Genomic DNA, 15,651 nt, shown 5'->3' on the forward strand with positions numbered 1-15,651 from the left:
CAGGGCCAAAGAGTGTTTTCCCCTTGAAAGGAATGTCAAGCAATTTGTTCTTGGAAGACGCATCCGCTGCCCAAGATTTTAACCAAAGCGCTCTGCGCCACAATAGCAAACCCAGAATTTTTTTCGCCGCTAACCTAGCCAATTGCAAGGTGGCGTCTAGGGTGAAAGAATTAGCCAATTTAAGAGCACGAATTCTGTCCATAATCTCCTCATAAGAAGAAGAATTACTAATAATCGCCTTTCCTAGCTCATCAAACTAGAAACACGCGGCTGCAGTGACAGGGACAATGCATGCAATTGGTTGTAGAAGGGAACCTTGTTGAACAAACATCTTTAGCAGACCTTCTAATTTTTTATCCATAGGATCTTGGAAAGCACAACTATCTTCTATGGGTATAGTGGCGCGCTTGTGTAGAGTAGAAACCGCCCCCTCGACCTTGGGGACTGTCTGCCATCAGTCCTTTCTGGGGTCGACTATAGGAAAACAATTTTATAAATATGGGGGGAGGTACTAAAGGTATACCGGGCCTGTCCCATTCTTTACTAACAATGTACGCCACCCCGCTTGGATATAGGAAAAGCTTCGGGGGGCCCCGGGGCCTCTAAGAACTTTTCCATTTTACATAGTGGTTCTGGAATGACCAGATAATCACAATCATCCAAATTGGATAACACCTCCTTAAGCAGAGCGCGGAGATGTTCCAACTTAAATTTAAAAGTAATCACATCAGGTTCAGCTTGTTGAGAAATGTTTCCTGAATCTGAAATTTCTCCCTCAGACAAAACCTCCCTGGCCCCCTCAGACTGGTGTAGGGGCCCTTCAGAAACCATATCATCAGCGTTCTCATGCTCTACAGAATTTTCTAAAACAGAGCAGTCGCGCTTTCGCTGATAAGTGGGCATATTGGCTAAAATGTTTTTGATAGAATTATCCATTACAGCCGTTAAATGTTGCATAGTAAGGAGTATTGGCGCACTAGATGTACTAGGGGCCTCCTGTATGGGCAAGACTGTGTAGACGAAGGAGGGGATGATGCAGTACCATGCTTACTCCCCTCACTTGAGGAATCATCTTGGGCATCATTTTTACTAAATTTTTTTATGACATAAAATACATATAGTTAAATGAGAAGGAACCTTGGTTTCCCCACAGTCAGAACACAATCTATCTGGTAGTTCAGACATGTTAAACAGGCATAAACTTGATAACAAAGCACAAAAAACGTTTTAAAATAAAACCGTTACTGTCACTTTAAATTTTAAACTAAACACACTTTATTACTGCAATTGCGAAAAAGTATGAAGGAATTGTTCAAAATTCACCAAAATTTCACCACAGTGTCTTAAAGCCTTAAAAGTATTGCACACCAAATTTGGAAGCTTTAACCCTTAAAATAACGGAACCGGAGCCGTTTTTATATTTAACCCCTTTACAGTCCCTGGAATCTGCTTTGCTGAGACCCAACCAAGCCCAAAGGGGAATACGATACCAAATGATGCCTTCAGAAAGACTTTTCTATGTATCAGAGCTCCACACACATGCAGCTGCATGCCATGCTGTCCTCAAAAACAAGTGCGCCATAACCGGCGCGAAAATGAGGCTCTGACTATGATTAGGGAAAGCCCCTAAAGAATAAGGTGTCTAAAACAGTGCCTGCCGATATAATCATATCAAAATACCCAGAATAAATGATTCCTCAAGGCTAAATATGTGTTAATAATGAATCGATTTAGCCCAGAAAAAGTCTACAGTCTTAATAAGCCCTTGTGAAGCCCTTATTTACTATCTTAATAAACATGGCTTACCGGATCCCATAGGGAAAAATGACAGCTTCCAGCATTAACATCGTCTTGTTAGAATGTGTCATACCTCAAGCAGTAAGAGACTGCACACTGTTCCCCCAACTGAAGTTAATTGCTCTCAACAGTCCTGTGTGGAACAGCCATGGATTTTAGTTACGGTGCTAAAATCATTTTCCTCATACAAACAGAAATCTTCATCTCTTTTCTGTTTCTGAGTAAATAGTACATACCAGCACTATTTTAAAATAACAAACTCTTGATTGAATAATAAAAACTACAGTTAAACACTAAAAAACTCTAAGCCATCTCCGTGGAGATGTTGCCTGTACAACGGCAAAGAGAATGACTGGGGTAGGCGGAGCCTAGGAGGGATCATGTGACCAGCTTTGCTGGGCTCTTTGCCATTTCCTGTTGGGGAAGAGAATATCCCACAAGTAAGGATGACGCCGTGGACCGGACACACCTATGTTGGAGAAAAGAAGATTACTTCATCCTCATATAGCTAATTCTGCAAGCCGTTAGAAGTAGAAGACTGATAATTCCCTTATCTGTTAAGGATGGGATCCTCTAACAACACCAGAACGTGCCTCAAAAGGACACGAAGGCACGCCAGTCTATAACGAAAGGCTCAGCATACCCTCGCCGGAGCAGAAGACGACCCCGGATGTTGACCCCCTAAAGCCTCAGGGACAGTGGTTTTCCCCAATAGCTAAGCAGGCCATCCCATGCCTGAAGAGCCCCGGTCAACTGAACCCGTACAATATCGTAGGCACACTTCTGGTTGCTGCAGATGCGCCAGCGCCATAATAATGGGCATGCCAAAACGTCAGAGGTGGAACAAGACACCTTCCAGAGAAGGATAAGCAAAATCTGGATTACCTGCATGTGTAGTAAGAGTTGGTGGTAGGGAACTCGCCACTTGGGGAACGGGACCCCCAGAGACGGATGGCTCAGCGGCTCCTTGACTCCCCGATCCCGAGGAATTGAGCACTCTAATGTATCAACCGGGCCAATTCGTATTCCTCACGAGAAATAGACGATCATCTCCTCATTATCAGAATCCTCCATAACTGGGATATTGAATACAAAAAACAGACCAAATAAGAAAAGTAAACGGCACCTGACACCCACAATGGCTGGGGCACTCACCACCTCCGAGGACCCAACACTAACGGACCAGAAATGTTCCGTCGGTACACTGTCAGGAATGCAGAAATGGAGAATCAAAATGTGACCACACCCAGGTGCACCGTGCGGTCCAGAAAAGGCGTGCTCAACTGTAAAGGCTGCCTCACTTCCAAAGGCTGTTATGTTCCTAGCCAAGAGCCTAAGTACCACCACACATAATCATGTCGAATCACATAAACAGGATTTAAAACCCCCTGTTCAATAACCCCCCACAGGAGAAATTAACCCTTGATTCCAAGATACAAAAGGAGCCTCACTGAGACCCTGAGTTATAGTTAGTCCAGCAAGCTGGTAGCCTCTCGGGAAAACATTTGTAATACCAGGCAATCATAAAGAAAGAAAATGAAACGATCTTACCGGAATCTATGCAGTGGAACAGGAACACTGCCCTTCAAGTGTGACAGATAGTAGTGTCGCCTCTACCATGGACTTGAGAGAAGAAAGCAGGCAGCAAAACTCGTCAACGCTGATTGCTTGTGGAGCTGTTAATATGAGTAGGGATGGTTTCGCAGAAAGACTCTCCTTGCATCTCCGGACTAACTTTCACCCATGCTCTCACTGAGAGGCTGACAGGAATACTTAAAACTCCAATCCCATGCCGAAGAGTACTACCCTCCATAAGAGACTATTGAAAAACTTCTAACACTTCTCTGCCAACCTCCTGGGACGAAAGGCAAAGAATTACTGGGGAATGAGGGAAGTGGGAGAGGTATTTAAAGGGACACTCAAGTCAAAATTAAACTTCATGATTCAGATACTGCATGCAATTTTAAACAACTTTCCAATTTACTTCCATTAACAAAATGTGCACAGTCTTTTTAAATTTACACTTTTTGAGTCACCAACTCCTACTAAGCATGTGCAAGAATTCACAGCATATACGTATATGCATTTGTGATTGGCTGATGGCTGTCACATGATTCAGGGGGAGTGGAAATAGACATAACTTTGCAATTTATTTAACAAAAATCAACTACTCATTTGAAGTTCAGACTAAGTGCTATTGCATTGTCTTCTTATCATGCATTTGTTGATTATGCAAATCTACAGTGTTGACTGGTCCTTTAAGCCTTTGGTTGGGGTGTCTCTGCCTCCTGCTGGTGGGCAGGTTCTGAATTCCCAAAAGTAATGAATGCAGCTGTGGACTCTTTCCATTTATGAAGAAAAAAAATAATAAAAAAAAAAAATTATTATATATACACACACACACACATACGGAAAATTAAACTCAAGTGTTCTGCTGTAAAATATAAAATAAACTTACTCCTGGTCCGTTGACTTCGACAACTTCATTCTTTCCATTTCTATTTTCACCAACTGAGTTTTGAGGTGGTCAATTTCTTCCCTGTAAGGTAGTGCACCTTGTGCAACTTTGTCCTTTATAGAGAAGGGGAGAAGTCAGTTTACAGAAAACGATGGCATATAGTCAAGTTTTTAGGTATTCTAAGATCTTTTAGTGATTTTTTTAAAAAAAAAACAAAGTTACATTTCTTTATTGGAAATATCTGTACTTAGTGTCTGAGACAAAGCTCTGTCATAAAATGTTAAAATCTGTTCCAAGCCTATCATTTTATTACCATAACATATGGTATAATTATTTTATTATCCTTTAATTGCTCTCTTTAAAAATGTGTTCAGACACATTCCACATTACTTATTAAAGGGATATTAAACCAAAAAAATGTATTTTGTGATTTAGACAGAGCATACCATTTAAAAAAAAGTTTCCAAATGACTTCTATTATCAACATTTGCTTAGTTCTTATAATATTCTGTGTTGAAGAGATACCTAGGTAGGCATCTGAAACACTACTTGACAGGAAATAGTGCTGCCATTTAGTGCTCTTGCAAACGGATAACATTCTTGCAAAACTGCTGCTATATAGTGCTGCAGAAATAGGCTGGCTCCTAAGCATACTTCCCCGTTTTTAATCAAATTTAAAAGTAAATTAGAAAGTTATTTCAAATCTGAATCAAGAAAGAATGTTTGGGTTTCATATCCCTTTAACTGCTTCAGTATGCATACATAAATCTTGATATAGCTAGCTACTAGAGAAGAATCTTGAAACGGACAACATTATTTCTCTGCTTGTGGAGAAATGTTCTAATGCAATGTTAGATTGTTGGCATGCAATCCTTGGAGAGGTTACAGCAGCTTGTACCAGAAAAAGGGAAAAAAAAATCTTATGTTTGAGATGGAATCTTAATTGAAAAGTAACACACACATACCCGGAGAGACTGTATTTCTTTGAATGCAGCTTTCAGATTATTTTCTTTTTCAGTCAACTTTACTTGCATATTAGCTAGTTCAGACTCTGCAGTTCTTGACAATAGTTGACTTTGCAACAATTCCACATTTTTTTCCTTTTGACTGATGGTTCTTTTAGCACAATCAAGTTCCTGTTCTAACTTTTCAATCCTGGACTGTGTTTTCTAAAATTAAAAAACATAATTTATGTAAGAATGTACCTGATAAATTCATTTCTTTCATATTGGCAAGAGTCTATGAGCTGGTGACGTTTGGGATATACAATCCTACCAGGAGGGGCAAAGTTTCCCAAACCTCAAAATGCCTATAAATACACCCCTCACCACACCCACAATTCAGTTTAACGAATAGCCAAGAAGTGGGGTAATAAAGAAAGGAGTAAAAAGCGTCAACAAAGGAATTTTGAAAAAATTGTGCTTTATACAAAGAAATAACCACCATAAAAAGGTGGGCCTCATGGACTCTTGCCAATATGAAAGAAATTAATTTATCAGGTAAATTCTTACATAAATTATGTTTTCTTTCATGTAATTGGCAAGAGTCCATGAGCTAGTGACGTATGGGATATCAATACCCAAGATGTGGAACTCCACACAAGAGTCACTAGAGAGGGAGGAATAAAAATAAACAGCCATAATCAGCTGAAAAAATAATCCACAAACCAAAAAATAAGTTTATTCATTAAATGATAAGAAAAACTTAAAGCATCAGCAGAGGAATCAAACTGAAACAGCTGCCTGTAGAACTTTTCTACCAAAAACTGATTCTGAAGAAGCGAATACATCAAAACGGTAGAATTTAGTAAATGTATGTAAAGAAGACCAAGTTGCCGCTCTGCAAATTTGATCAACTGAAGCTTCATTCTTAAAAGCCCACAAAGTGGAGACTGATCTAGTAGAATGAGCTGTAATTCTCTGAGGCTGGGCCTGACCCGACTCTAAATAAACTTGAAGAATCAAAAGCTTTAACCAAGAAGCCAAGGAAATAGCAGAAGTCTTCTGACCTTTCCTAGGACCAGAAAATATAACAAATAGACTAGAAGTCTTCCTGAAATCTTTAGTAGCTTCAACATAATATTTCAAAGCTCTTACCACATCCAAAGAATGTAAGGATCTTTCCAAAGAATACTTAGGATTAGGACACAAGGAAGGGACAAGAATTTCTCTACTAATGTTAGAATTCACAACTTTAGGTAAAAATTTAAATGAAGTCTGCAAAACCGCCTTATCCTGATGAAAAATCAGAAAAGGAGACTCACAGGAAAGAGCAGATAGCTCAGAAACTCTTCTAGCAGAAGAGATGGCCAAAAGGAACAACACTTTCCAAGAAAGTAGTTTAATGTCCAAAGAATGCATAGGCTCAAATGGAGGAGCCTGTAACGCCCTCAAAACCAAATTAAGACTCCAAGGAGGAGAAATTGATTTAATGACAGGCTTAATACGAACTAAAGCCTGTACAAAACAGTGAATATATCAGGATGTTTAGCAATTTTTCTGTGAAATAAAACAGAAAGAGCAGAGATTTGTCCCTTCAAGGAACTTGCAGACAAACCCTTATCCAAACCATCCTGAAGAAACTGTAAAATTCTAGGAATTCTAAAAGAATGCCAAGAGAATTTGAGAACACCATGAAATGTAAGTCTTCCAAACTCGATAATAAATCTTTCTAGAGACAGATTTACAAGCTTGTAACATTGCATTAATCACTGAGTCATAGAAGCCCCTATGACTTAGCACTAAGCGTTCAATTTCCATACCTTCAAATTTAATGATTTGAGATCCTGATGGAAAAACGGACCTTGAGACAATAGTTCTGGCCTTAACGGAAGTGGCCAAGGTTGGCAACTGGACATACGAACAAGATCCGCATACCAAAACCCGTGAGGCCATGCTGGAGCCACCAGCAACACAAACGATTGTTCCATGATGATTTTGGAGATCACTCTCGGAAGAAGAACTAGAGGCGGGAAAATATAAGCACGTTGATAACACCAAGGAAGTGTCAGTGCATCCACTGCTTCCGCCTGAACATCCCTGGACCTGGACATGTATCTGGGAAGTTTCTTGTTTAGATGAGAGGCCATCAGATCTATCTCTGGAAGACCCCACATCTGAACAATCTGAGAAAACACATCTGGATGGAGGGACCACTCCCCCGGATGTAAAGTCTGACGGCTGAGATAATACGCCTCCCAATTGTCTACACCTGGGATATGCACCGCAGAGATTAGACTGGAGCTGGATTCCGCCCAAGCAAGTATCCAAGATACTTCTTTCATAGCTTGGGGACTGTGAGTCCTACCCTGATGATTGACATATGCCACAGTTGATATATTGTCTGCCTGAAAACAAATGAACGGCTCTCTCTTCAACAGAGGGCAAAACTGAAGAGCTCTGAGAATTGCACAGAGTCCTAAAATATTGATAGGCAATCTCGCCTCTTGAGATTTCAAAACCCCTTGTGCTTTCAGAGATCCCCAAACAGCTACCCAACCTGAAAGACTTGCATCTGTAGAGATCACAGTCCAGGTTGGCCGAACAAAAAAGAGGCCCCTTGAACTAAACGCTGGTGATTTAACCACCACGTCGAACATTGGGATTTAAGGATATTAATTGTGATATCTTTGTATAATCCCTTCACCATTGATTCAGCATAGAAAGCTGGAGAGGTCTCATGTGAAAACGAGCAAAAACAGAATTTATGTTTACCTGATAAATTACTTTCTCCAACGGTGTGTCCGGTCCACGGCGTCATCCTTACTTGTGGGATATTCTCTTCCCCAACAGGAAATGGCAAAGAGCCCAGCAAAGCTGGTCACATGATCCCTCCTAGGCTCCGCCTACCCCAGTCATTCGACCGACGTTAAGGAGGAATATTTGCATAGGAGAAACCATATGGTACCGTGGTGACTGTAGTTAAAGAAAATAAATTATCAGACCTGATTAAAAAACCAGGGCGGGGGCCGTGGACCGGACACACACCGTTGGAGAAAGTAATTTATCAGGTAAACATAAATTCTGTTTTCTCCAACATAGGTGTGTCCGGTCCACGGCGTCATCCTTACTTGTGGGAACCAATACCAAAGCTTTAGGACACGGATGAAGGGAGGGAGCAAATCAGGTCACCTAAATGGAAGGCACCACGGCTTGCAAAACCTTTCTCCCAAAAATAGCCTCAGAAGAAGCAAAAGTATCAAACTTGTAAAATTTGGTAAAAGTGTGCAGTGAAGACCAAGTCGCTGCCCTACATATCTGATCAACAGAAGCCTCGTTCTTGAAGGCCCATGTGGAAGCCACAGCCCTAGTGGAATGAGCTGTGATTCTTTCGGGAGGCTGCCGTCCGGCAGTCTCGTAAGCCAATCTGATGATGCTTTTAATCCAAAAAGAGAGAGAGGTAGAAGTTGCTTTTTGACCTCTCCTTTTACCGGAATAAACAACAAACAAGGAAGATGTTTGTCTAAAATCCTATGTAGCATCTAAATAGAAATTTTAGAGCGCGAACAACATCCAAATTGTGCAACAAACGTTCCTTCTTTGAAACTGGTTTCGGACACAGAGAAGGTACGATAATCTCCTGGTTAATGTTTTTGTTAGAAACAACTTTTGGAAGAAAACCAGGTTTAGTACGTAAAACCACCTTATCTGCATGGAACACCAGATAAGGAGGAGAACACTGCAGAGCAGATAATTCTGAAACTCTTCTGGCAGAAGAAATTGCAACTAAAAACAAAACTTTCCAAGATAATAATTTAATATCAACGGAATGCAAGGGTTCAAACGGAACCCCCTGAAGAACTGAAAGAACTAAATTGAGACTCCAAGGAGGAGTCAAAGGTTTGTAAACAGGCTTAATTCTAACCAGAGCCTGAACAAAGGCTTGAACATCTGGCACAGCAGCCAGTTTTTTTGTGAAGTAACACCGACAAGGCAGAAATCTGTCCCTTCAGGGAACTTGCAGATAATCCTTTATCCAATCCTTCTTGAAGGAAGGATAGAATCCTAGGAATCTTAACCTTGTCCCAAGGGAATCCTTTAGATTCACACCAACAGATATATTTTTTCCAAATTTTGTGGTAAATCTTTCTAGTTACAGGCTTTCTGGCCTGAACAAGAGTATCGATAACAGAATCTGAGAACCCTCGCTTCGATAAAATCAAGCGTTCAATCTCCAAGCAGTCAGCTGGAGTGAAACCAGATTCGGATGTTCGAACGGACCCTGAACAAGAAGGTCTCGTCTCAAAGGTAGCTTCCAAGGTGGAGCCGATGACATATTCACCAGATCTGCATACCAAGTCCTGCGTGGCCACGCAGGAGCTATCAAGATCACCGACGCCCTCTCCTGATTGATCCTGGCTACCAGCCTGGGGATGAGAGGAAACGGCGGGAACACATAGCTAGTTTGAAGGTCCAAGGTGCTACTAGTGCATCCACTAGAGCCGCCTTGGGATCCCTGGATCTGGACCCGTAGCAAGGAACTTTGAAGTTCTGACGAGAGGCCATCAGATCCATGTCTGGAATGCCCCACAGCTGAGTGACTAGGGCAAAGATTTCCGGATGGAGTTCCCACTCCCCCAGATGCAATGTCTGACGACTCAGAAAATCCGCTTCCCAATTTTCCACTCCTGGGATGTGGATAGCAGACAGGTGGCAGGAGTGAGACTCCGCCCATAGAATGATTTTGGTCACTTCTTCCATCGCTAGGGAACTCCTTGTTCCCCCCTGATGGTTGATGTACGCAACAGTTGTCATGTTGTCTGATTGAAACCGTATGAACTTGGCCCTCGCTAGCTGAGGCCAAGCCTTGAGAGCATTGAATATCGCTCTCAGTTCCAGAATATTTATCGGTAGAAGAGATTCTTCCCGAGACCAAAGACCCTGAGCTTTCAGGGATCCCCAGACCGCGCCCCAGCCCATCAGACTGGCGTCGGTCGTGACAATGACCCACTCTGGTCTGCGGAATGTCATCCCTTGTGACAGGTTGTCCAGGGACAGCCACCAACGGAGTGAGTCTCTGGTCCTCTGATTTACTTGTATCTTCGGAGACAAGTCTGTATAGTCCCCATTCCACTGACTGAGCATGCACAGTTGTAATGGTCTTAGATGAATGCGCGCAAAAGGAACTATGTCCATTGCCGCTACCATCAACCCGATCACTTCCATGCACTGAGCTATGGAAGGAAGAGGAACGGAATGAAGTATCCGACAAGAGTCTAGAAGTTTTGTTTTTCTGGCCTCTGTTAGAAAAATCCTCATTTCTAAGGAGTCTATAATTGTTCCCAAGAAGGGAACCCTTGTTGACGGGGATAGAGAACTCTTTTCCACGTTCACTTTCCATCCGTGAGATCTGAGAAAGGCCAGGACGATGTCCGTGTGAGCCTTTGCTTGAGGAAGGGACGACGCTTGAATCAAAATGTCGTCCAAGTAAGGTACTACAGCAATGCCCCTTGGTCTTAGCACAGCTAGAAGGGACCCTAGTACCTTTGTGAAAATCCTTGGAGCAGTGGCTAATCCGAAAGGAAGCGCCACGAACTGGTAATGTTTGTCCAGGAATGCGAACCTTAGGAACCGATGATGTTCCTTGTGGATAGGAATATGTAGATACGCATCCTTTAAATCCACCGTGGTCATGAATTGACCTTCCTGGATGGAAGGAAGAATAGTTCGAATGGTTTCCATCTTGAACGATGGAACCTTGAGAAACTTGTTTAAGATCTTGAGATCTAAGATTGGTCTGAACGTTCCCTCTTTTTTGGGAACTATGAACAGATTGGAGTAGAACCCCATCCCTTGTTCTCTTAATGGAACAGGATGAATCACTCCCATTTTTAACAGGTCTTCTACACAATGTAAGAATGCCTGTCTTTTTATGTGGTCTGAAGACAACTGAGACCTGTGGAACCTCCCCCTTGGGGGAAGTCCCTTGAATTCCAGAAGATAACCTTGGGAGACTATTTCTAGCGCCCAAGGATCCAGAACATCTCTTGCCCAAGCCTGAGCGAAGAGAGAGAGTCTGCCCCCCACCAGATCCGGTCCCGGATCGGGGGCCAACATTTCATGCAGTCTTGGTAGCAGCGGCAGGTTTCTTGGCCTGCTTTCCTTTGTTCCAGCCTTGCATTGGTCTCCAAGCTGGCTTGGCTTGAGAAGTATTACCCTCTTGCTTAGAGGACGTAGCACCTTGGGCTGGTCCGTTTCTACGAAAAGGACGAAAATTAGGTTTATTTTTTGCCTTGAAAGGCCGATCCTGAGGAAGGGCGTGGCCCTTACCCCCAGTGATATCAGAGATAATCTCTTTCAAGTCAGGGCCAAACAGCGTTTTCCCCTTGAAAGGAATGTTAAGTAGCTTGTTCTTGGAAGACGCATCAGCCGACCAAGATTTCAACCAAAGCGCTCTGCGCGCCACAATAGCAAACCCAGAATTCTTAGCCGCTAACCTAGCCAATTGCAAAGTGGCGTCGAGGGTGAAAGAATTAGCCAATTTGAGAGCATTGATTCTGTCCATAATCTCCTCATAAGGAGGAGAATCACTATCGACCGCCTTTATCAGCTCATCGAACCAGAAACATGCGGCTGTAGCGACAGGGACAATGCATGAAATTGGTTGTAGAAGGTAACCCTGCTGAACAAACATCTTTCTAAGCAAACCTTCTAATTTTTTATCCATAGGATCTTTGAAAGCACAACTATCCTCTATGGGTATAGTGGTGCGTTTGTTTAAAGTGGAAACCGCTCCCTCGACCTTGGGGACTGTCTGCCATAAGTCCTTTCTGGGGTCGACCATAGGAAACAATTTTTTAAATATGGGGGGAGGGACGAAAGGAATACCTGGCCTCTCCCATTCTTTATTAACAATGTCCGCCACCCGCTTGGGTATAGGAAAAGCTTCTGGGAGCCCCGGCACCTCTAGGAACTTGTCCATTTTACATAGTTTCTCTGGGATGACCAACTTGTCACAATCATCCAGAGTGGATAATACCTCCTTAAGCAGAATGCGGAGATGTTCCAACTTAAATTTAAATGCAATCACATCAGGTTCAGCCTGTTGAGAAATGTTCCCTGAATCAGTAATTTCTCCCTCAGACAAAACCTCCCTGGCCCCATCAGACTGGGTTAGGGGCCCTTCAGAGATATTAATATCAGCGTCGTCATGCTCTTCAGTATCTAAAACAGAGCAGCCGCGCTTACGCTGACAAGTGTTTATTTTGGCTAAAATGTTTTTGACAGAATTATCCATTACAGCCGTTAATTGTTGCATAGTAAGGAGTATTGGCGCGCTAGATGTACTAGGGGCCTCCTGAGTGGGCAAGACCCGTGTAGACGAAGGAGGGAATGATGCAGTACCATGCTTACTCCCCTCACTTGAGGAATCATCTTGGGCATCATTGTCATTATCACATAAATCACATTTATTTAAATGAATAGGAATTCTGGCTTCCCCACATTCAGAACACAGTCTATCTGGTAGTTCAGACATGTTAAACAGGCATAAACTTGATAACAAAGTACAAAAACGTTTTAAAATAAAACCGTTACTGTCACTTTAAATTTTAAACTGAACACACTTTATTACTGCAATTGCGAAAAAACATGAAGGAATTGTTCAAAATTTATCAAATTTTCACCACAGTGTCTTAAAGCCTTAAAAGTATTGCACACCAAATTTGGAAGCTTTAACCCTTAAAATAACGGAACCGGAGCCGTTTTAAACTTTAACCCCTTTACAGTCCCTGGTATCTGCTTTGCTGAGACCCAACCAAGCCCAAAGGGGAATACGATACCAAATGACGCCTTCAGAAAGTCTTTTCTAAGTATCAGAGCTCCTCTCACATGCGACTGCATGCCATGCCTCTCAAAAACAAGTGCGCCACACCGGCGCGAAAATGAGGCTCTGCTTATGCTTTGGGAAAGCCCCTAAGGAATAAGGTGTCTAATACAGTGCCTGCCGATATTATTATATCAAAATACCCAGATAAAATGATTCCTCAAGGCTAAATATGTGTTAATAATGAATCGATTTAGCCCAGAAAAAGTCTACAGTCTTAATAAGCCCTTGTGAAGCCCTTATTTACGATCGTAATAAACATGGCTTACCGGATCCCATAGGGAAAATGACAGCTTCCAGCATTACATCGTCTTGTTAGAATGTGTCATACCTCAAGCAGCAAGAGACTGCACACTGTTCCCCCAACTGAAGTTAATTGCTCTCAACAGTCCTGTGTGGAACAGCCATGGATTTTAGTTACGGTTGCTAAAATCATTTTCCTCATACAAACAGAAATCTTCATCTCTTTTCTGTTTCTGAGTAAATAGTACATACCAGCACTATTTCAAAATAACAAACTCTTGATTGAATAATAAAAACTACAGTTAAACACTAAAAAACTCTAAGCCATCTCCGTGGAGATGTTGCCTGTACAACGGCAAAGAGAATGACTGAGGTAGGCGGAGCCTGGGAGGGATCATGTGACCAGCTTTGCTGGGCTCTTTGCCATTTCCTGTTGGGGAAGAGAATATCCCACAAGTAAGGATGACGCCGTGGACCGGACACACCTATGTTGGAGAAATATAAGTACAATACATATATTTAGAACTTTATATAAATACATATGCCAAACCATAGCTGGGGTGTCTTAAGTAATAAAAAACATACTTACCGAAAAGACACCCATTCACATAAAGCAGATAGCCAAACCAGTACTGAAACAGTTATCAGTAGAGGTAATGGTATATGAGAGTATATCGTCAATCTGAAAAGGGAAGTAGGAGATGAATCTCTACGACCGATAACAGTATCAATAGGTGATACTCCCTTCACATTCCTCTGACATTCGCTGTACTCTGAGAGGAATTGGGCTTCAAAATACTGAGAAGCGCATGTCAACGTAGAAATCTTAGAACAAACTTACTTCACCACCAAAGTTTGTAAAACTGAATTGTGGGTGTGGTGAGGGGTGTATTTATAGGCATTTTGAAGTTTGGGAAAGTTTGCCCCTCCTGGTAGGATTGTATAGCTCATGGACTCTTGCCAATTACATGAAAGAAAAAAGACAAAGATTAAAAGATCAATTTAAACAGGCAGCAATGTTCACTAGTGAACCCCCCCCCCCCCCCCGCCCAAAACAAAACAGCATAACTACAAGGAAATGCTATCCAAACCATCTGGGGGAGTGGAAAAGGCACAGTTTGGAGAGGTAAAATAACAGGGAAACGCCAACAAACATTTCAAATTGGCACTTAGAGTAGATATTTCTTTACAGGGAGATGTAATCCTTTCTCCACTATGGTAGCGAGGATAATGTACATCTGAAATAGAGTATACCAAGTTTAACTAATCTACTAGGGTGATAACACACTGAGTTGACAGCTGTTATTGCTTCAAACTGGTGATATTCTATTCCCCTCTTAACAAATATAAAAAACCAAAACGAAACTGTTGTATCTCTAATTTATTTGTTGAATTAAACATATTCCAAATGTATGTGTTTATTTTTGGAAAATAAATTCGAGGGACAGAGGAAAAAAAAAAACAATGAAAAACAAATGTGTAAATCCCTGAATCAGTCCGTAAGCTGTAAAAAGTCTGCATTTCCCATTAGCTTCAAAATCAAAGTAAACCGCTTTAAAAAACAAACAAAAAAAAAGAAAGAAAGGAAAACCCCCCAAAACAAAACAAAACTTGTTGCATAGAAGGAATTGCTTTTATAAGTATCAAATTCTTAGAGTTCACTTTCCCTTTAATAGATTGTTGACTAAGTTACCTTTAATTCTGCTTCTAAAGTCTTGAGACGAGCTATAAGTGCTGCATTTTCTTCTTCAAGTACATCAGAGCTCCCATTAGGAAAGCGGAGTTTCATTTTATCCATTTTTTCCTGGTTTTTCCTTTTTATTTCTTGCAGTTCTGAATCAAGCTTGTTTATATAGGATCTTAACTCACTATTTGTTTTGTATGCTGCAACTACCTGTAACAAAAACAAATTAGTGTAGAATATATATATATATATATATATATATATATATACACATATACACATACATACATATACACAAACACACTTCTATAAAGGGGGAACAGGGGGATTGAATGTTTACCTTTATCTTTTTAGTTAAAAGTTTGATTACAGTAGCAATTCTTTTGTATTCATTCTTAACTCCTTCATTCAGTTTCAAGGCATCAACTTCTAGACTCTTATATCCTTCCAGCCAAACAAGAAATTCTTTTTTACAATTCACCTCTTCTTGTAACAGACTTTCCAAACTGTTGAGATTGACTTGTACTTCTGAAAAATCACCTTCAATGCGCTGAAAAAAATTCAATACAAGGTTACACCAAGGGGCAGAAAATGTACCTTTCCTAATCTGCAACGATGTACAATACGGCATTATGCCTAGCATAAA

At 41.4% G+C, this 15,651-nt stretch overlaps 1 protein-coding gene across 1 annotated transcript in view; it reads right to left on the minus strand.

Annotated features, from left to right (window-relative positions):
* Positions 1–15,651, minus strand: part of CENPE (centromere protein E) — a 261,773-nt gene that overhangs the window by 33,131 nt on the left and 212,991 nt on the right. The window contains exons 56-59 of the mRNA XM_053703505.1: positions 15,346–15,555; positions 15,015–15,215; positions 5,221–5,424; positions 4,256–4,368 (exon numbers count right to left, since the gene is read on the minus strand). Of these exons, the coding sequence (XP_053559480.1) occupies positions 4,256–4,368; positions 5,221–5,424; positions 15,015–15,215; positions 15,346–15,555 (728 nt within the window). The remainder of the gene's footprint in view (positions 1–4,255; positions 4,369–5,220; positions 5,425–15,014; positions 15,216–15,345; positions 15,556–15,651) is intronic.

Source organism: Bombina bombina, chromosome 2, assembly GCF_027579735.1.
Source record: "Bombina bombina isolate aBomBom1 chromosome 2, aBomBom1.pri, whole genome shotgun sequence".
Taxonomy (NCBI): domain Eukaryota; kingdom Metazoa; phylum Chordata; class Amphibia; order Anura; family Bombinatoridae; genus Bombina; species Bombina bombina.